The 22,907-nt window shown below is 42.1% G+C and overlaps 2 protein-coding genes across 3 annotated transcripts in view; both read left to right on the forward strand.

Moving 5' to 3' along the window:
* Positions 1 to 5,788, forward strand: part of chd1l (chromodomain helicase DNA binding protein 1-like) — a 142,044-nt gene extending 136,256 nt beyond the window's left edge. For both annotated transcript variants that reach the window (XM_070893717.1, XM_070893718.1), the window contains 2 exons: positions 414 to 497; positions 5,512 to 5,788. In XM_070893717.1, coding sequence (XP_070749818.1) covers positions 414 to 497; positions 5,512 to 5,643 — 216 coding nt within the window. In that variant the 3' untranslated portion in view covers positions 5,644 to 5,788. The remainder of the gene's footprint in view (positions 1 to 413; positions 498 to 5,511) is intronic.
* Positions 5,789 to 20,008: 14,220 nt separating this feature from the next.
* Positions 20,009 to 22,907, forward strand: part of LOC139275796 (E3 ubiquitin ligase TRAF3IP2-like) — a 90,375-nt gene continuing 87,476 nt past the window's right edge. The window contains exon 1 of the mRNA XM_070893003.1: positions 20,009 to 20,240. Coding sequence (XP_070749104.1) covers positions 20,233 to 20,240 — 8 coding nt within the window. The 5' untranslated portion in view covers positions 20,009 to 20,232. The remainder of the gene's footprint in view (positions 20,241 to 22,907) is intronic.

Here is a 22,907-nt window from a genome sequence, read left to right on the forward strand (position 1 = left end):
AAACTATAACATCAGCTAAAATAGGATTCGGGAAGGGAAGTTGGATGATCACTTTAATGGGAATGGGGTCAAAGGAGTCCAAGGTAGACCTCATAGATAAGATGAGCTTCGAGCAGGCAGAGGGAGAACATGGGGGAGAAACTAGAGGAGGATGAAGGCTCAAGGCTCGGGCAGGGATGGAACTGAGGCATTTTGGCTTAATGGAGAAGAATGGGGCAAACAGCAGAGGCAACAAAACAGACGCTTTCTATCTTGGCGATGAGGAAATCCATGAACTCTTCACATTTGTGGGTACCAATTCTTATTTCATAAGGTGCTGATGACATTCTTTTAAATTGTGAATTTATTGCACATTCAGTTGTAAATTATTGTGTTTTTTTTTCTGTGATGATTACTTTCCTTAATGAGAATGCACTTACAATGGTAACGTTGATCAGAATTTCTGTGCTGAAACCACTCATATTGTGGCACAAGTGGATGATTCTAGCCAAGTGCAGGTAAACAAGATCAGTTTATAGTCAATTTTCCCTTCATCTTTTTTCATTTATATTTTCACTTTTCCTTGTAGTCACTATTGCACAATTGCATGTTACTTCATACTGTTCTAAAACAAACAAATTATGTGCATTTCTACAATGCTCCAAATGTACAGGAAGATATCTTGAAGTGATTTCCATTGAGGAGGGAAAAAAAACTAGACACCGAGCAGGAGGGAAAAAGGGAAAATAAGAGCAGAATAAGGAGGGGTGCCCAATATATGGTTGAAGAGAATGGTTTTTTAAACAACAATGGAAATGACAAGGCAAAGGTAACGAGGAAAGGAGTTCCAGTGATAAACAGCCACCAATGATGGAGGGTAAGGAATCTAGACCAGTATTCGAGGATTGGTGGGTAGCACACAAGGCTGAAGGAGGCCATGGAGACAGGCTTGGGACGAGACCACAGAGGAATTTGAAAGCACAGACCAAAATTGTGAAGTCAACCTGCTAGGTCATGGGGAGCCAGCGAAGCTTGAAGAGGACAAGAATAATGGGAGTTTGTGTGGGTGAGGATATGGGAAGAATGAGTTGTAACTAGAGCTAGAAGAGCATTAAAGAAGGAAAAGCTTGAGTTGATGAAGATATGGACCAGGGTTTCAGTCGTGGTGAGGGAGGAGTAGGGCCTGATGCAGGCAGTAAGGTGGAGGTGCAAGAAATGCTTTTATTAACAGAGCAGATGTTAGAAAGATCTTGGGGTCGAGCAGAATGCCAAGATCATGCATCTCCTGTCTTTGCCTCAGGCAGGAGTGAATGAGGTTATTGGAGCCAAGGCCAGAGTGATGTAGTTGCTGGCAGGTGATGAAAATGATGGGTTCAGTTTTGACTGGAGGAAATTTTGACACCTCCAGGTCTTGATGTTTTGCAGGCAGTTGGAGGGCATTGTGTTTGGATCAATGAAGCAGACAGAAAGGTTGTCAGCATATATTTCATGGGACACTGCCACCAGTACTGGGGCAAGAAGAAGCTGTACCATTGGGATGGGCTGCAACTGAACCGGCTGGGACCAAGGTCCCAATGGAAAGGATAACTAGGGCTGTAAGTAAGACTTTAAACTAATAACATGGGGAGAGGGAAGTGCCAGAAATGGCAGAAACCCAATAATAAAAGAATTAAGGAAATATAGTGAAGGACAGGCTAAAAGAATAAGAATAACACGAATGACCAGAGATCAGTTAAAGTCATAGCATGTAAAGGCAAAATAACTACTAAAAAAAAGAGAAATAATAAATAAAAGCAATGTAAACTGCTAGCACAGCAATGTACATATTATTCAAAACAAAATGGATGAACTGAAGGCAATAATTTATAGAGAGGATCTAGATATAGTAGGGATGACTGAAACATGACTACATAGAGTATTGAATTGGCAACAAAATATTGCAGGATATAACATATTTAGCGGTCCTTCCCTCAACTAAAGGGAGGGGCTCACGCTGCCACCTCTGCAAAAGAAAAAGAGACCTACCTGGACCACCTTGGAGTGGGGGTGCTGCACGATCAGGTTGCCACTCAAACAGAGTGCCGGGTTAAGTGATCGCGGCCACAATCCCGCAAAGAAACCGCATAAGGAACTGCAATCACAAGGCAAGTTTAAAAAAAATTTCCATCGGCCACCTCGCCTTTAAATTTTCGCCCCGGTAGCGGCCGGCCACCCGACACGTGTCCCCTGCATCGTCGGTGTTATCGCCTGGCACTGCTGCAGGGGGAGAAAGTGAATTCGGGAACGGGGCGATGTGCACGGCGATGACATCATGATCTCTGGGTGCAAGAGATCGTGGTGCAACACCGTAGTGCCACCGCTAAATTCCTGCCCAATATGGCGGGAGTTGTTAACAGAGCCGTACCCGGTCGCAAACTCATTTGCACCCGCCTAGAAAGGATCACTGCTGGATCTTTAAAAGAGTAATCAATGGCGTTCAAGAGAAATATATTCCGCTAAAAGCCAAAAACAATCAAACTAATTATAGGGCACTGGATGAATAGTGAACTTAAGGGAAAATTGAATCTAAAGAAAAAGACATATAAGAAATATTTAGATACTGAAGGAGAGGAGGATCATTGTGCGAGGCCCCTTGGGGAAGAGTGACCATAATATGGTGGAATTCTGCATTAGGATGGAGAATGAAACAGTTAATTCAGAGACCATGGTCCGGAACTTAAAGAAGGGTAATTTTGAAGGTATGAGGCGTGAATTGGCTAGGATAGATTGGCGAATGATACTTAAGGGGTTGACTGTGGATGGGCAATGGCAGACATTTAGAGACCGCATGGATGAACTACAACAATTGTACATTCCTGTCTGGCGTAAAAATAAAAAAGGGAAGGTGGCTCAACCGTGGCTATCTAGGGAAATCAGGGACAGTATTAAAGCCAAGGAAGTGGCATACAAATTGGCCAGAAATAGCAGCGAACCCGGGGACTGGGAGAAATTTAGAACTCAGCAGAGGAGGACAAAGGGTTTGATTAGGGCAGGGAAAATGGAGTACGAGAAGAAGCTTGCAGGGAACATTAAGGCGGATTGCAAAAGTTTCTATAGGTATGTAAAGAGAAAAAGGTTAGTAAAGACAAACGTAGGTCCCCTGCAGTCAGAATCAGGGGAAGTCATAACGGGGAACAAAGAAATGGCAGACCAATTGAACAAGTACTTTGATTCGGTATTCACTAAGGAGGACACAAACAACCTTCCGGATATAAAAGGGGTCAGAGGGTCGAGTAAGGAGGAGGAACTGAGGGAAATCTTTATTAGTCGGGAAATTGTGTTGGGGAAATAGATGGGATTGAAGGCCGATAAATCCCCAGGGCCTGATGGGCTGCATCCCAGAGTACTTAAGGAGGTGGCCTTGGAAATAGCGGATGCATTGACAGTCATTTTCCAACATTCCATTGACTCTGGATCAGTTCCTATCGAGTGGAGGGTAGCCAATGTAACCCCACTTTTTAAAAAAGGAGGGAGAGAGAAAACAGATAATTATAGACCGGTCAGCCTGACCTCAGTAGTGGGTAAAATGATGGAATCAATTATTAAGGATGTCATAGCAGCGCATTTGGAAAATGGTGACATGATAGGTCCAAGTCAGCATGGATTTGTGAAAGGGAAATCATGCTTGACAAATCTTCTGGAATTTTTTGAGGATGTTTCCAGTAAAGTGGACAAAGGAGAACCAGTTGATGTGGTATATTTGGACTTTCAGAAGGCTTTCGACAAGGTCCCACACAAGAGATTAATGTGCAAAGTTAAAGCACATGGGATTGGGGGTAGTGTGCTGACGTGGATTGAGAATTGGTTGTCAGACAGGAAGCAAAGAGTAGAAGTAAATGGGTACTTTTCAGAATGGCAGGCAGTGACTAGTGGGGTACCGCAAGGTTCTGTGCTGGGGCCCCAGCTGTTTACATTGTACATTAATGATTTAGATGAGGGGATTAAATGTAGTATCTCCAAATTTGCGGATGACACTAAGTTGGGTGGCAGTGTGAGCTGCGAGGAGGATGCTATGAGGCTGCAGAGTGACTTGGATAGGTTAGGTGAGTGGGCAAATGCATGGCAGATGAAGTATAATGTGGATAAATGTGAGGTTATCCACTTTGGTGGTAAAAACAGAGAGACAGACTATTATCTGAATGGTGACAGATTAGGAAAAGGGGAGGTGCAAAGAGATCTGGGTGTCATGGTACATCAGTCATTGAAGGTTGGCATGCAGGTACAGCAGGCGGTTAAGAAAGCAAATGGCATGTTGGCCTTCATAGCGAGGGGATTTGAGTACAGGGGCAGGGAGGTGTTGCTACAGTTGTACAGGGCCTTGGTGAGGCCACACCTGGAGTATCGTGTACAGTTTTGGTCTCCTAACTTGAGGAAGGACATTCTTGCTATTGAGGGAGTGCAGCGAAGATTCACCAGACTGATTCCCGGGATGGTGGGACTGACCTATCAAGAAAGACTGGATCAACTGGGCTTGTATTCACTGGAGTTCAGAAGAATGAGAGGGGACCTCATAGAAACGTTTAAAATTCTGACGGGTTTAGACAGGTTAGATGCAGGAAGAATGTTCCCAATGTTGGGGAAGTCCAGAACCAGGGGTCACAGTCTAAGGATAAGGGATAAGCCATTTAGGACCGAGATGAGGAGAGACTTCTTCACCCACAGAGTGGTGAACCTGTGGAATTCTCTACCACAGAAAGTAGTTGAGGCCAATTCACTAAATATATTCAAAAGGGAGTTAGATGAAGTCCTTACTACTCGGGGGATCAAGGGGTATGGCGAGAAAGCAGGAAGGGGGTACTGAAGTTTCATGTTCAGCCATGAACTTATTGAATGGCGGTGCAGGCTAGAAGGGCTGAATGGCCTGCTCCTGCACCTATTTTCTATGTTTCTATGTTAAAAGGGAATAGAAAGAAATGCTGAAAGGCCGAAATGAGGCAGATAGAATGGGAGGAGACGTGTGTGGAGTATAAATACGAGCACAGACTAGTTGGGCTGAATGGCCTGTTTCTGTGCTGTATATTCTATGTAATAACCCCATGCTTCCCAATAAAATTGCCAAGGTGAAGCATGTAAATGGTGAAGGAAAACAGACCAAGGCTGAATTTTTGGGGTATATTGGCGATGACTGTGGGCAGAGGAGAAGCATTGGAGACATGTACCAGTTGTAATCCCAGTATGTGCAGGACAAGGAGAAACCAGTGACACATGGGTATGCTGCAGAACAAATTTTGAGGAGGATGGAGTGGTCAAAGAGGATGGGATGGGATGGGGGAGCTGGGGGTCGGGAGGTGGCTGGGAAGAAAGAAACATAGTAATTATGTTATGGTCACAGTAATACAGACGTTGTTTGTGATTGAACAGTATGGGCCAGTATTGTGGGTGAGGCAGAAGCTAGATTGGAGGGTCTCTTATTGTACAGTTTCATACGTCCATTCTTTTGTAAGTAATGCAGTGTAACGTCATCCCACTAATGATGTTGTGTTCTGGCTCTAGGAGTTGCGAAACTGCCAACAGGAGACTCCCACAGCAGTCGTAGTCCAAGCTCGATGGCTGGAAGTTTGTTTCTCAAAACAGCAGAAGGTTGACACATTATTGTATGAAATAAAACTAAATGACTCTCAGTGAAGTTGACATATGCAAAGATCATTCAGATAGCACCCTGAAGATGCCATGCAAATATACAAATAGCATAAATGGGTAATCAATGAATGTGGGTTTAGGTTAAGTACAATATGGTATCCTTATCTGCTGTGTTAATATTTTTATTAAAAAATTATGAATATTTCAGTTTTATGTTTGTATTTTTTTGCATTATGAAATTTGCTTTTATACTGAAGTATGCAAATTCCACTTGTTAGTTCCTTCTTATGATTTATTGGAGTTTAGAATTAAATTTGAATTGAAAAAATCTCAGCTAGTATTTTTACAGATGCTTCCCCAATTAGGGGGCATGGTAGCCTGGTGGCTATGGTACTGGACTAGCAACCAAGAGGTTGCGAGTTCAAATTCCACTGTAGCAAATTATGAAATTGAATTCATAACATTCACTTTGTGGGTTGGCATCAGGAAAATGACTGAAAGCTGCTTGATTCATAAAAACCCATTTGGGTCACTAATATCCTTCAGGAGGAACATGCCACCCCATCTGGTCTGGCCTGCACTTGACTCCAGTCCCACTGACTCACTTAGAGGAAATAGGAGAGGGCAAATAAAAGAAAAGTACTCATCCAAAATCAACTGTTTTTATATTTATTTATCGTAGTAAAAGGATGAATTGACACATTTGACTGTAAATTAATCAGATACAGTGGCCGGGGAAAGGAATGGAATCGGTGGCAAGGGTATAGAGTTTGTTGCGTGGGCCAAAAACGATGGTTTCAATGTTCAACTGGAAGAATCTGCACCTCATCCAAGACAGGATGTTGGATAAGCAATCCAACAATACAGGGGAGTCGAAAGAGATGATGGAGCGATAGAGCTGGGTGTCATCAGCTAAAACTGACCAGATATCTATGGATGATGTCGCAAGGGGCAATATATAGATGAGGAAGGGGAGAGGATCAAGGTTAAATCCTTGGGGTCCCTGGAGTTAACAGTGTGGGTGCAGGAAGAGAACCCATTCTTGGAGATGTTCTGGCTAAGATCGCATATGTTAGAGTGGAACCAAGTGAGTGCAATCCCACTGAGCTGGACAATGGAGGTGAGGCATTGGAAGAGGTTGGTGCAATTGCTTGTGTCAACAACTACAGAGGACATTTGGAATGGACTGCTCAGGTAGACGAATCTATAACATCAGTATTTTTAAGAGTGAGTTAGGCATTTGGTGAGAAAATTGAGGGACATAACTGATGAAATGTGCATTCAATTTTTGAACTTTGGGAAGTGCAAGATGGATCCAGCCCTGTACTTTTCAATGTTCCAATATTAACGCCGCCAATGTGCTGAAATACATACCTATGGTTTAAATCATTTTAAATATACATATATATATATATATATATATATATGTATATATAAAAATACAATGCTGATGTATGTGGAGGCACCATGCAGTAGTACTGTTGATACAGTTAGCCATCATCTCATTGTGAAAGTTAATAGGAACATTAATACTACGGGTATCAAATGACACTCGCCTATATTTTTGTATCATATCCTTAAACACCTACCATGTGGCACCTCTCAGTTCTTCTGACCAGCGAAGTCAGCAGTGAGATGTATAGAACGATGAACCATTAACAGTAAAAAAAGATATAAACTATTTACAGTAAAGAGTAAAACACAGTTTTCAAGCCAGACAAGACAAAAAAAATGAGCAGCAGACCTAAAGTAGTTTTTTAAATATAAGATTTGAGTTTCCTTCAAAGAATTAGTTTATTTCTGGGTTACAGTAAGTAATCTTCTTCTTCCTCATTCCTGAAAGCTCCACTTACAATAGAAATTACACACATGCCTTCTGTTGGTGCTTAGCAGCATTTTACAATAGCCTATTTTCACTGATTCCAATCAGATTAGTTGTATGATGAGCCTGAAGGCTATTGGAAGCAATCAATCAAACATTACTTTTTCCCACTTCATTTATGAATAAACTTGAGGTAGAAATGTTCTCACAGCTAATGATATCTGGGAACTACAATTACAGATATATTTAGCATCGGTCCCTGAAAAAGTTATATGTAGCAAGTAAGCTGTTAAAATTCAACTTTCAGCAAATTTAATTTTCCTCAAACCAACTTGACCTTGCGAGTCAGCAGTGACTCAGTGGGTAGCACTCTCGCCTCTGAGTCAGAAGGCTGTGGGTTCAAGTCCCACTCCAGAGACTTGAGCACAAAAATCTAGGCCGACAGTGCTGAGGGAGTGCTGCACTGTTGGAGGTGCCATCTTATGGATGAGACGTTAAACCACGACCCGGTCTGCTCTCGAAGGTGGACGTGAAAGATCCATGGCGCTATTTCGAAGAAGAGCAAGGGAGTTATCCCCAGTGTCTTGGCCGATATTTATCACTCAAGCAACATAACAAAAACAGATTATCTGGTCATTATCACATTGCTGATTGTGGGAGCTGTTTGTGCTGTTCTGTGCGCAAATTAGCTGCCATGTTTCCTACATTACAACAGTGACTACACTTCAAAAATACTTCATTGGCTGTAAAGCGCTTTGGGACATTTGGTGGTCATGAAAGGCGCTATATAAATGCAAGTCTTTTTGTTTTTCAATAGAGCTTTCTGGAACTGTTAACTCTGTTTCTCTCTACAGATGCTGCCTGACCTGCTGAGCTTTTTCCAGCATTTTCTGTTTTTATTTCATGTTAAGCATTTGTCTGCTATTATCAGACGAGTCTGTAAGATTGCTTTGTTTTCATTTTCATATTTAAAAAGTCATTCCAGGAGACATTGGTTTTGGCTAAAAATGCAAAATTACAGTGAGTTCTAAAAAGGTCAGAAAATCCACCAAATAAAGTGTCAAAATCGAAATTTTCTGAGGAAGCCCCAAGGCAAAATAAATGTCATGCCTTCAACACTTGTATCTCCCTTCAGTAAGTTCTAACTCCACCACTGCTGCAAATTGCAATAGATTTTTTCTCCTGTAATAAAAGTGATGGACTGTTGGGTACATGCAACATAAATGATGAGAAACCCATCTCCACTGAACTCAGTCTGGCTTTTCATCGCCATTTATCATAAGGTCTATATTTAGGGCTGTTTTGGTCTGTCAGCTTTCCAGGGACTTTTTTGAAGTAGTCAGTCATCTTTTGGTAGTTATCTAGGTTGTATGAAATTATAAGCAAAATAATCCAAAGACTGATGGTGAGTCTCTGAGAACTAGTATCTTCAAAGCCACATAGGAGTGCTGCCGCTGTTAAATAAAGATACATAAATGACCTGAGTTGGTTCAGACAGCTGACCTACAGATGGCACTGTGAGGAACCTTGCACATTGCCCCAAGAACTGTCCTCACTCTCCACCAATCCATGATGGTCGTTAGGAAAAGATTACATCGCAAGAGTAAGAGCAAGCTGAGTAAACAGGTTTGTGTTTCTGTGGAAAGAGGAAATAATTTATTTTGGCCCATTTTTAGGAGCATAACTGACCTGCACACCCGAACCAGGAGGCCCGAAGCTCACCAGAAATTGGACATTGGTCTCATTGTAATAATAGGGGTGAACTGCCATCACCTGTCATGCTTCCAGAGACAGCTTGCCCATGCAGCGGACTTGAATTTGGGATGCCTGCCTTGCCAGCAGCAGTCCTCAGGTAATTGCTGGGGGAAGAAGAACAAAGGTACCAATTTCTATGCCAATTTCTTTCTGATTGAAGGCCTGTGCCAATTTCACATTTCTCAAGTTCGCCAGTACTGCACAGGAATGCTGATATATTTATTTGGAAAGCACAGGCAGCTCAGGTTAGACCAGTTTTAAGGTCCTATTGGTTTTTTGTGTTTAGCAAGGCATTACCGAATAATATTTCCTATTATGTGGTATCATGGCTATGTCTGAAATGTAAAAGTAAAAAATAATTGAGGTGAAGCAAACAAAGGAACAGGAGTAGGCCATTCAGCCCCTTGACGCTGTTCCACCATTCAGTTAGATCATGGCTGATATGTACCTCAACTCCATTTATCCACCTTTGCTCAATATCCCTTGATACCTTTACCAAATAAAAATCTAACGATCTCAGTCTTGAAAATTTCAATTAACTTAGCATTATTTGGGGGGAAAGAGAGTTGCAAATTTCTACTATCCTTTGCTTTCTGATTTCAGTACTAAGGGGATCTAACGCTAATTTTAAGATTCTGCTCTTGTTCTGGATTCCCCCAAGGGGTATAATAGTTTTCTGTATCTACCCAATCAAATCCTTAATTATTTTAAACACCTAGTTTAGATCACAACTCAACCTTCGAGATAAACTCATTGAATACCACTCAAGTGTATGCAATCTTTTACGCTTTGGTTTCATTCTGATGAATCTGCACTGTACCCACTCGAAGGCCAAAATATCTTTCCTGAGATTCAGCGCCCAAAATGCAGTATCCCAGATGGAGTTTGACCAAAGCTCTGTATAACTGAAGCATTATTTACTCATTTTTGAATTCCAAACCACTTGAGATAAAGGCCAGCATTCGCTTAACTTTTTTTTAATGACTTTTGTTCTTGTGCATTAGGTTTTAGTGATTTGTATATCCTGATACCTAAATCTGCTCCTGCACAGTTCATAGTTTCTCACGGTTATGAAAATATTCCGTTGTCTTCAGATGTCAATCAGAATCTGGCATAAATCTGTATGTATACACACATTTATGGAATCCACCACCTTTTCAGGTAGAGTGTTCCAGATCCTGACAACTCTGTGAAAAAATTTCTCCCACATTGATCTTTTGCCAATGATTTTAAATCTATGACCGTTGGTTATTGACACACTCACCAGAGGCAACAGCCTTTATCTACTGTATCAAAACCCCTCATCAACTTCAAAATCTCTATTAGGTCACTTCTTAACCTTCTCTATTCCAGGGCGAACAGCCCTAACTTTTCCAACCTCTCCTCATAACTGAAGTCTCTCATCGCTGGTAACATCCTGGTAAACCTCCGTACTCTTACGAAGGCCTTTACATCTTTCCTGAAGTGCCCAGTATTGTCCACAATACTCCAGCTGAGGCCAAATCAGTGATTTATAAAGTTCGAGCATGATCTCTCTTGCTTTTATATTCTATGCTTCTATAAATCCAAGTAACCCATAACATTTTTAACCACCTTATCAACCTGCTCTGCCACCTTTAAGGATTTATGTATATGAACACCAAGGTTTCTCTGCTCATCTACACTTTTGTGCCATTTATAGTATAATTTCTTTTCATAGTAATCCTCCCAAAGTGTATCACTTCACACTTCTCTGCATTGAACTCCATCTGCCATGGTTCTGCCCATCCTGTCTGTTATCCTGAAGTCTACAACTTTTCTCATCACTATCCAAGTTTCATATCGTCTGCAAACTTTATAATGTGGGTTCCTACACCCAAGTCGAGGTTGTTTGTAAAAATGAAAAAGAGTAATGGACCCAAAACTGAACCTTGGGGAATACCACTGCAAATCGCCTCCAAGTCTGAAAAACATCCATTCACCACCATCCTCTGTTTCCTGTCACAGCCAATCCTGTATCCATACTGCTACTTTCCCCTCAATTCCATCGGCTTCTGTCTTCTTAACAAGCCTCCTGTGTGGCACTTTGTCAAATGCCTCCAAAAAGTGTATATACACAACATCTACTGCACTACCATGATCAGCCTTCTCTGTTATCAAACAATTCAATCATCAAATAATTCAATCAAATTAGTCAGACATGATTTGCCTTTAGCATGTCTGCTGCATACTGGGCATTGACCTGCATAATTCACTGTCTATGGTTGCACACCAGCTGGATGTTGAGGGAGTGGAATTACTTCTGGAATACTGCGTGCAGTTTTGGTTTCCATATTTACCAAAGGATATACTTGCTTTGGAGGCAGTTCAGATAAGGTTCACTAGGTTGATTCCAGGGATGAGGAGGCTGACTTACGAGGAAAGGTTGAGTAGGTTGGGCCTCTACTCTTTGGAATTCAGAAGAATGGGAGGTGATCTTATCAAAACGTATAAAATTATGAGGGGGCTTGACAAGGTGGATGCAGAGAGAATGTTTCCACTGATGGGGGAGATTAGAACTAGAGGGCACGATCTTAGAGTAAGGGGCCGCCCATTTAAAACAGAGATGAGTTCTCTCAGAGGGTTGTAAATCTGTGGAATTCGCTGCCTCAGAGAGCTGTGGAAGCTGGGACATTGAATAAATTTAAGACAGAAATAGACAGTTTCTTAAATGATAAGGGGATAAGGGGTTATGTGGAGTGGGCGGGGAAGTGGAGCAGAGTCCATGATCACATCAGCCATGATCTTATTGAATGGCAAAGCAGGCTTGAAGGGCAGCATGGCCTACTCCTGTTGCTATTTCTTATGTTCTTAGGCAATTCCCTGGAGCAGAGGATGACTTGTTTCCATGCTAAAATGAGTTCTAAGGCGACTGAGACCAATGTGGGATCTACAGGCTCTGTCACAGGTGGGGCAGATGGTGGTTGGAAGGACGGGATGGGTGGGGTGCTTGATTTGTCATACGCTCCTTCCACTGCTTGTACTTGGCTTCTGCGTGCTCCTGGTGAAGAGACTCGGAAGTGTTCGGCACCTTCTCGGAAGCTTCTCCTCCACTTTGAGCGGTCTTGCACCAAGGATTCTCAAGAATCAGTGGGGATGTTACATTTTTTCAAGGAGGCTTTGAGGGTGTCCTTAAAGCATTTTCTCTGCCCTCCTGGGGCTCGCCTACCTTGATGTAGCTCAGAGTAGAGTGCTTATTTCGGGAGTCTAGTATCGGACAATGTGGCTTGTCTATCGGAGCTGATCGAGTGTGGTCAATGCCTCGATGCTGGGGATGTACTTGGCAGAGTTGACATGCGGTGGCCGCAAAGTGATGTGTGTGCAGTCAGTGGCATCCTGCACCATGGGGAAGCCTGCAATCTTAGCGAAGCCGCATGCTCGCTCTGCCTGCTGCTCTCTGGCAAGAGAGGATGAAATGTAGTCAGCTCTCTTGAATAAAGAGACTCGGTTACCTTCCTTATACAACAGTGCAGGGCAAACTGCAAGATATTGCAAATATCTCCAGCTCCAGCCTGGAAGGAGTCTAACACATGCAAGTTCATGACCACAGTCACTTTCACAGCCATTGGCAATGTGGTCCTTGCCCTGCTCTGAGGTTACAGTTGTGGCTGCAGCAGGTGGGAGGTTTAAGTGGAGACGTCTTTACTGAAGCACAGACGTCTCATACGTTGTTCCTCACTGAGGTCCAGGTAGGAAAATTGCTCTCTGAACACCCTGGGCGGATATGGCCTCCTGCTGAGATCCCTTCACACCCACCTCCTCCTTCCTCTTCCAGCAGCTTGTCTTGCTCTGTGTGGCCTCTGTTCATTCTCCATGTCATGCTTTATTCAAGGGGAATTCGTACTATAGAAAGCACCAAACACTTGTAGAATCGTACCAATAGCCAGACAAAATCAACCAGCAACTAACCTGTAAGTAGTTGATGATCCCTTTAAAAAGCGCTGGTGGGAGGATCCTCCTGCGGCTGAATGTGCTGCAGTGCCGGTGTCAAATCAGCGTTGCACGCTGACTGATGTCATGCTCTGCATATTTCCAGTGGACGTACACTGCATGCACAAACTCCTCATCAATATGGCATCTGGTGCAATTTTCTCCACAAGTGTGTGCATGCCACAGACTCCATTTTGGTCCTCTAAGGGCACTCATAGTGTCCTAAAAAATGGACGCTGTGGATCCGAATTTTGTGCCCGAGAACTTTCCTTGCTGGACAGTTTAAGATATTCATTCAAACATATGTGGGAATTACGCCACACACTGTTAGCCTTCCTAGGCGAATGAAAATAATTAAATTGTTTTAATGTCAGGACAGAAGGACGGGGTAAACACAAGTATAAATATATATTTTGGACATAATATGGTTCCGCACACACAATCCTAAAAAATAAAGATGGGGTGGTTGATTTTTTTGAAAGTAAATTATTTTTGTTTGTTCTGATCCAGCTACATTTTAACAACTGCATTTTTGATCTCATACAGTCAAAAAAATAACAAATTTCAACTATCCAAAATGATGACCTTGTTAGGACCAAACAGCAAGTTTCAATCTGCATCACTCTTAGACATTAATCAGATTAATTGACACGTCTTGTACTGAAGGGTGAATCTTACTGCAAGTTAATTTAATGCACCACCTACACATTGTCAGTTGATCATTATATATACTAATTGACAAAATGTAAACCAGTTAATCAACTTACCGTGATACAAGTTAGTGGAAACAGGTGCACTTACATTTAAAGTGGCAGTTCACATCCTACTCTGTAGAAAGCTGCTGCTAGCCTTGCTGTTCACCTGACAATATAAATCAGGCGTTAATTTATTTGTTGTAATACGTCTGAATTCTGTCAACACAGTAGTAAATTTTAAATTCTGATTCATGAGCCTGAATTTTAACTCGAGGCGCATTCAGGACAGGCGAGCCTCGCCCACAGACTCCTCAGCTTGAGGCCCAAGCCATTTTAACTCCCGGGCCTCAGTTTAGTAGTTCAGATCTGTCTCCCACCTGAAACTGGTTTGAGTGACTTCTTGGCCATCGGCAATTGTGCCAGGTTCCAGATGCTGATGGCACCCAATGAAAGGGTCCCCAGCAAGGCAAGGCAAGTCAAGCAGGAGCAGGATCCTGACCAATTGCAGCTAGGGGGTGGGGTGGAGGCTAAGGCAGAGGAGGCCCATGGCTTCCTTGTTGGAGCAGGTTTGAAATTAGAGCTATGGTGCTAATAATTAACTAATACAGTGTTCCCCAGTGCCTCCCCCAAGTCCCATTATGAGTTTCTCCTTGAAATATCCTGCCTCCTTTCTTTCCTCAGCTTCTGAATAGCCACTCCTCATCCTTGGGTGATTTTAATCTCCATCTCAACTCACCTTCCTCTCGCCTTGATTTCACGGTTCTCCTTGAACCTCTCCCTCCATATATACTCTCTTATCCATATTCACGGCCACCCCCTCAACCTTACCATCTCACATGACCTCTCTACTCCCAAGGTCTAAATCACAAACAAAGCCATCTCTGACTGCTTCCTTGTATCTCTCACAATCCACATCCCCTTACCTCCTTCCAACTCCACTACCTCCTGCGATGCCCCATGAAAAAACTCTCCTCCACGTCAGCTATAATTGCACCTTCAAGTTGTCAACTTTGGCTTTAGATTTACCATGATACTTCTGCAACTGTTGGTCTGCTCAACTATTCATCTTTCACCTGTGCCCTTGTTCACAGTAAAATGGCAATATAATCTGCAGACATGGGATCGCTTCTACTTGTACAATGATGACACCCAGCTCGACCTCTTCATTGCGTTCGACCACATCACTGTCTCTGTGCTGGTAGACTGCTTGTCTAACATCCAGACTTGGATAAGCTGCAGCTTCCTCCATTGTCGCAATTTCTTTGTGGCAACATTCATGTATGCTCGGAACCACCTCCATCACGCACAGATACGAGCAGCTACAGTGAGTATTATGCAGATACAGTTGAATAAAACTACGTTCCGCTGTCTGTAATACAATTTGGGCACTGTATAATCAGGACGCTACAATTCTGCGACACATTCAGCCCAATTTCTGCAGCAACCCCAACCAAATTCTGTGATAAGAAAATGCAGATTCTGCAGCAGATCTATCGTCTTTTTTTTTTTCCCTAGTATATTACAAAGCAATTTTTATTGGAAAAATACAGGACAAAAACAAACTTTAGTGATAATTACAATCAAACATTAACTAACTGAATTATTATTCAAGCAAATATTCATAGATTTAAAAAGAGTTTAAGCATAAATTTTAACTTAAAAAAACTGGCTTTCTATAAAAATGATAACTATAATTCTATTTAAACATCGAGTCTACAGCACAGAAACAGGCCATTTTATCCAACTGGTCTCTGCTGGCATTTATGCTCCATACAAGACTCCTTCCACCCTACCCCTAACCTTATCAGCACATCCTTCCATTACTTCCATCCTCATGTGCTTATCTAGCGTCCCCTTAAATGCATCTATGCTGTTTGCCTCAACAAATACTTGTAGTAGCACATTCCACATTCTCACCACTCTTTGGGTAAAGATGTTTCTCCTAAATTCCCTATTGGATTTATTAGTGACTATCTTATATTATTTTTGGTCTCCCCCACAAATGGTAACATTTTCTCCACGGTTACCTGCTGAAACCCTTTCATTATCTAAAAGATCTCTATCAGGTCACCCTGTCCCTTCTCTTTTCTAGCCCCAGTCTGTTCAGGCTTTCCTGATAGTTATAACTTCTCAGTTCTGGTATCATCCTTGTGAATCAATTTTGCACCTTCACCAATTCCCTATATCCTTTTTATAAAATGGTACCACTACTGTGCAGAGTACTCCAAGTGTGGTCCAACCAAGATTCTATACAAGTTTAACATGACATCCTTGCTTTCTATCCTTTAGAAAGTACTCCAGTACTTATTTTACTTTCATTATGGCCTCTACCACCAAGAAGGACAAGGGCAGCGCACGCATGGGAACATCATCACCTCCAAGTTCCCCTCCAAGTCACATACCATCCTGGCATGGAAATATATTGCCATTCCTTCAAAATCCTGGAACTCCCTCCCTAACAGCACTGTGGGAATACCTTCACCACACTGACTGCAGCGGTTCAAGGCGGCGACTCCCCACCATCTTCTCAAGGGCAGTTAGGGATGGGAAATAAATGCTGGCCTTGGCAGCGACTCCCTCATCCCACGAACACATTTTTAAAAAAGACCCCAAGGTATTTCACAAATAGGCATAAGAAAAATGGGCACCGAGGCACTAGGAAGAGTGACTGAAAGCTTGGCCAAAGAGATGAATCTTGGAGGTTTTTAAAGATTTAGAAAGTGGTAGGGATACAGAGAGTTTCATGGAGGGAGTTCCAAAGGATAGAACTGACAGTGTGCCATCTACGGTGGGACAAAGAAGGTGCACGCAAGAACGCTGGAGTTAGAGGACTCTGCAATTTGTCAGATTGCAGAGATAAATTGGAGAGATTTATAGATGAGGACAAGGATTTTGAATTTATTGTGTTAAGCATGTGGAGTCACAGAGAAGCACTGGAGAAGAATTTTGTGGTCACCTGTATTGAATGATATGCAAAACTTGAGGAAGAGGCAGGATAATGCACTGTGGCCAATGATAACAGATGCCACTTATATCTTTGGATAGCTGTGATAAGGCTGGTAGCTGAATTGGAACAATTCAAACAGGAAGTCTCATCAGCGATGGAGATAGGTGGTGACCAATGTCCCTGTGGAGGTCCCATGCACCAGCTTTACAAAGGAAATAACCGCGCATGTGCGAAAAATTGAATAGGCCGTGCAGCCAGTTAAAGGGCTCAACACTGCAGAAACTCTAGAGGAGTGTAAGAAGTGCAGGGGTGTAATTAAAAAAGATATCAGGAAAGCAAAGAGAAAGCATGAAAGAATGTTGGCAAGTAAAATCATGGAAAACCCAAGATGTTTTATAAATACATTACGAGCAAGAGGATAATTAGCGAAAGAGTGGGGCCTATTAGAGACCATAAAGGAAATCTGTGTGTGGAGGCGGAAGACAGGAGTAGGATTCTTAATGAATACTTTGTATGTGTTTTCACAAATGAGAGGGGCAATGCAGACTTTGCAATGAGGGAGGAGGAGTGTGAAATATTAGACGAGATAAACATCGTGAGAGAGGAAGTATTAAGGGGCTTAGCAGCTTTGAAAGTGGATAAATCCCCAGGCCTGGATGAAATATATCCCAGGCTGTTAAGAGAAGCAAAAGAGGAAATAGCAGAAGCTCTGACCATCATTTTCCAATCCTCTCTGGCTACAGGTTTGGTGCCAGAGGACTGGAGGACTGCTAATGTTGTACCTTTGTTTAAAAAGGGAGAAAGGGATAGAACGAGTAATTACAGGCCAGTCAGCCTAACCTTGGTGGTGGGAAAATTATTGGAAAAATTCCTAAGGGACAGGAAAAATCTTCATTTGGAAAGACATGGATTAATTAAGGACAATCAGCATGGATTTGTCAAGAGAAGGTCGTGTCTGACTAACTTGATTGAATTTTTCAAGGAGGTAACCAGGTGGGTCGATGAGGGCAGTGCGTGTGATGTAGTGTATATGGATTTTAGCAAAGCTTTTGATAAAATCCCACATGGCAGACTGGTCACGAAAGTAATAGCCCATGGGATCCAGGGCAAAGTGGCAAGTTGGATCCAAAATGAGCTCGGAGGCAATAAGCAAAGGGTAATGGTTGATGGGTGTTTTTGTGACTGGAAGGCTGTATCCAGTGGCGTTCTGCAGGGCTCAGTGCTGGGTCCCTTGTTTTTTGAGGTATATATCAATGACTTGGACATAAATTTAGGGGGTATGATTAAGAAGTTTGCAGATGACACTAAAATATGCTGTGTGGTTGATAATGAAGAAGAAAGCTGCGGTTCAGGAAGATATCAATGGACTGGTCAAGTGGTCAGAACAGTGGCAAATGGAATTCAATCCAGATAAGTGTAAGGTAATGCATTTGGGGAGGTCTAACAAGGCAAGGGAATACACATTAAATGGTACAACACTGAAAAGTGTAGAGGAACAAAGGGACCTTGGATTGCAGGTCCACAGATCCCTGAAGGTAGCAGGCCAAGTAGTTAAGAAGGCATATGGAATACTTGCCTTTATTAGTCAAGGCATGGAATACAAGAGCAAGGATGTTATGCTTGAACTGTATAAAACACTGGTTAGGCCACAGCTGGCATACTGTGTGCAGTTCTGGCCACCACATGACAGGAAAGATGTGATTGCATTGGAAAGGGTGCAGAGGAGATTTACAAGAATATTGTCTGGACTGGAGAATTTTGGCTATGAGGAAAGATTGGAGATGCTAGATCTATTTTCTTTGGAATAGAGGAGGCTAAGAGAGACCTGATTGAGATGTATAAAATTATGAGGGGCCTGGATAGAGTGTTTAGGAAGGACCTGTTTCCCTTGGTAGAGGGGTCAACAACCAGGGGGGCATAGATTTAAAGTAATTGTGGGGAGTTTTAGAGGAGATATGAAGGGGAAGTTCTTCACCCAGAGGGTTGTGAGTGTCTAGAACTCACTGCCCAAAAGGGTGGTAGAGGCAGGAACCCTCACCACGTTTAAAAGATACTTGGATGTGCACTTAAAGTGCTGTAACCTGCAGGGCTATGGACCAGGAGCTGGAAAGTGGGATTAGGCTGGATAGCTCTTGGCCGGCACGGACACGATGGGTCGAAAATGCCTCCTTCTGTGCTGTAAATTTCTATGATTCTAACAAGAGATGATTAGAATGAGTGATGTCCAAGGAATAGGTGGAGAAATGTATATGAAGGTGGAGATTGAGGAAAGATAGGAAGGCGATGAAGTCAGAAAAGGAGGGGCTGGGGAAATTGAGTTGTAGATTGAAATCATGGAGAATGAAGAGTCACTCGGTACAGGGGTTGACCGAAGAGAAAGGGGACCACTTGGTAAGGAAGTCGGCATGGGGGTTGGCAGGCAATAAACACTTAGGAAACCAATAAGCCACCCAAAAAACTGATTAATCGTCATAGGCAGTCCCTCGAAATCGAGGAAAACTTGCTTCCACTCTAAAAATGAGTTCTTAAGTGGCTGAACAGTCCAATACTGGAATTACAGTCTCTGTCACAGGTGGGACTGACAGTCATTGAGGGAAAGGGTGGGTGGGACAGGTTTGCCGCACGCTCCTTCCGCTGTCTGCACTTGGTTTCTGCATGCTCTCGCTGACGAGCCTCGAGGTGCTCAGCGCCCTCCCGGATGCACTTCCTCCACTTTGGGCGGGGGGGTCTTGTACAGGGACTCCCAAGTGCCCGTGGGGATGATGCATTTTATCAAGGAGGCTTTGGGGGTGTTCTTGAAACGTTTCCTCTTCCCACCTTGGGCTCGCTTGCCGTGTAGGAGTTCCGAGTAGATTTTTTTTTGATAACAGCAGAGCAAAAGCAGCAACAAACTGATCTGAAAAATATAGAAGCACCGGTTTATTCAAAGCTACCACTAAAATCCTCCTGAGCAGTGGCGCTATGTTTGGAGGTGCATTACCCTCTGCGACCAAGAGTAGGGCTTTTTAAAAAAAAGTTTGCTTGCTGTGAGATAAATGTCAAGGTGGGTGATTGATTGGTTGTTATCACGTGAAATTCTCGCATGTGAACGGAAGTAGATTTTCAGACCTTGGCTTGTCAAGTTGTGCTTTTAAAAATATATATATGGTGGGTGAGGAAAGACGTCTACTGCAGCCGTGGGATCGTGGTGGACCAGGGTCTTGAGTATAATGTAAAAAAAAATAAGTATTTGGAGTTGTAGAAATTGAGATTGGAATACACACAAGTTTTGTTTCTTACTGAAAGTACTGAGACGATGCAACATATGAATATGGGACCTCCCCTTCCCAAGCAAGGAGCTTTGGTTTGCTGACAGCAGGTTGTTTTGTTCCGCCCCACTCTACCTGTTGAGTCTTGCGTAGACAATGGCTGCATAGACAACGTTCCTCGAATTGTTCCCATGAAAATTCTCGACTAGCACCATAAGGATGTTGAGGTAAGATGAAAGTGAGAAGGCTTTAAACTCTCTTTTTCTTTTGGTTTGCACTGGTTGATATTTTTGTTTCTCGCTCGGTGCAACGTTACATAACTTTCTTTCCCGAAGTAGTTTGCCTCAAATGCAAACATGATTCTAGAAACGCTCATTTTCTTTTTCTCGATATTTATTTTTGTGGTAAAGTAGACGGTCTTGAAGGGATTTTATTTACATGTGAGCTTCAGTCCCGGCAGATTTGTTGTGCTCACCTGTTCGAACTTGCATTCAGGTAGCGATACAAAGAACACCGATTGCTCTTTGTTTCAATTTGAATATTGTAATTTTAGTTTTTGTACCTAAGCAAGGTGACACTTTTCTTCTCTGTCGGTCACTTCCTGGTGGTGACTTGGCTGACATTACCCCTCTCCGCAGCTCTTAACCTTTTTGTTTTAGTTGTCACGCTGGGCCAGTCTTATTACATTAACTGGTGCTGATACCCTTGGTACAGTTATTCAGAGAAGCTTTCAGCAGATTGTTGACAAAACAAATAGAATGTAAGGGGAAACCTATTACAAATTCATGGAAAACCCACACTTTTAATATGCAGATAACATAAATTTAATTGGCAGTTTAATAATCATAATTATAGATGGCTCTCCAGCATGAGTTCAATAGATTCTGAATGAATGTGTGAATATTTCAAGACTCAAAGTTTAGTATAATTATTTGACAATATAAGGGAACATTGATATTTTTAAGCAATACAATATATATCTATGTACCCTTTTTGGCAGTAACTTCCATCTGCTGAATTTAGTTCATAGTGTAAGCAGTACAATGAATGGCATTTCTGCACTTGGTCTGCAAGTCCGTTTTTTTTACTGTTTTTATGTTTTAAAATGTTGGCTAGAGTTGGTGTCGGAATGGAGATTTCTGTCCAACTCTGAGAATACTTTCCATAGCCCTGTTTCCATTTGTGATGTCACTGGAGGGAAATAATATTGTCACGGCAGGGAAGCTTTATGAAAAAAGGCAAAAGCTTGTTCCTGAGCTGCCTCTGATGAACAATTGCTGACTTAAGATGCAAGGAGCTGTACAGATGTAAGAAAATGAGGCAATTTGGGTAAATTCAGTTTCTCATGAATATACTAATTTTTGAAACAAATGTTAAGCTTATTTTGTTTATAAAGGATTCATTAGCACCTCTTGGTGTGAGATTGAACTGCACAAATCCAAGTTTGATCTTGATCTGTGCAGAGTTAGCTGATTCCAACCAGGGGGTACTATAATTGAGCACAGTGCCTCTGTTGATGGGAATGAGAGTTCACTCCTGATTTGCTATCCAGTGACTGGAAAGTGAGTGTGTATGGATGTTCCAGGTGAAGGCAGAATCGGGCTTCACAGTTGAATAGCCCACCGACACTTCCTGGGCAAGGTAATGGAGGTACATTTTTGGCTCTCTGTTTTAAAATAAAATAAAAATGATTTTATTTTTTTCTGGGGCGTCGCTGGCAAGGCCAGCATTTATTGCCCATCCCTAATTGCCTTTTGAGAAGGTGATGGTGAGCCGCTGCAGTCCTTTCTCTGAAAGGCATCATAGACGATTCTTTGACCAAGACGTGCAAACCGATTTGTATAAGTTTCATTAAACGCTTGTAGGAAATGGAATCCATATTCAACTAACCCATTCTGCAGCTTCTAATGTTGAATAAATGCTTCTGGCATTAATTCTAGAGTCACTGATTCTGAAACTTACTTTTTCCATTAGTTGCTCCCAAGTTTTTTGGTCAGAAGTCTTGTACTGTGCATTTTGGGGCCAATGACAATTTTATTTTGGGTTCTACAGATGTAAGAAAATATCTTGCAAATATCTTGAAAGGGATGGGGGGAATGAATTAAAATTTCTGGTGCCTCCCTAAATTAATTTTTGATTTGATGGCTGATGTGTAGCATTCAGAAGCTAAGTTTATATAAAAATAAAAGTTCATGAAAAACCATACATAGAATGGCACAGTTATCTGTGAATCAAGGAATCAATTACAGCTATGAATTTTGGGGTATAATAGCAACTACAATTGAGGCTTGATGCAATTTTTATTCCAAGAGATATCTTTCTGCCATCCTTGCTATTTTTTTCCCATTGTTGATTTTAGTTGAGATCAAAAGCTCGTATGAGAAATCAATGGGTGTCAATCCATGTACCTGTACTACCATTCTATTTACACCAATACATTAGCATTGCTTAGCAACTAATCTTTCCAGTGCCCATTTGTTTCACAGTATGTTTAAATGAAAATTGCTAGTGAAGAAGCATCTACCTAATTCACAGCTGGACTGCAATGAAATTCTTAAGTAAGCATTCAATGTTTGTAGCAGGAAGTGCATATATCATTTACAATAACTTGCTGGACAGCAACCAGTAAATTACAAGACAGCAGTCTATCAAAGGGCTTCAGTAACATAGTGAGGATGAAGTTTTGTTTGTATTAATCAGGATTTTTGCCTCAAATTTGCAGGCAAACTGTTGCTCTGTGGCCTCCATGATTCTGCAATCGTGGAACTGGCCACAGAATTGCTGTGTCCCACTGTGTAATCGGGCTTTTGTTGTTCACTTGCCTTTTTGTTAAAAAAAAATATAAAAACAAATTGCTTGTGGTTTTAGAATGTCACTTTTTTTTATTCGTTCAT

This window comes from Pristiophorus japonicus, chromosome 11 (genome assembly GCF_044704955.1).
Source record: "Pristiophorus japonicus isolate sPriJap1 chromosome 11, sPriJap1.hap1, whole genome shotgun sequence".
Taxonomy (NCBI): domain Eukaryota; kingdom Metazoa; phylum Chordata; class Chondrichthyes; family Pristiophoridae; genus Pristiophorus; species Pristiophorus japonicus.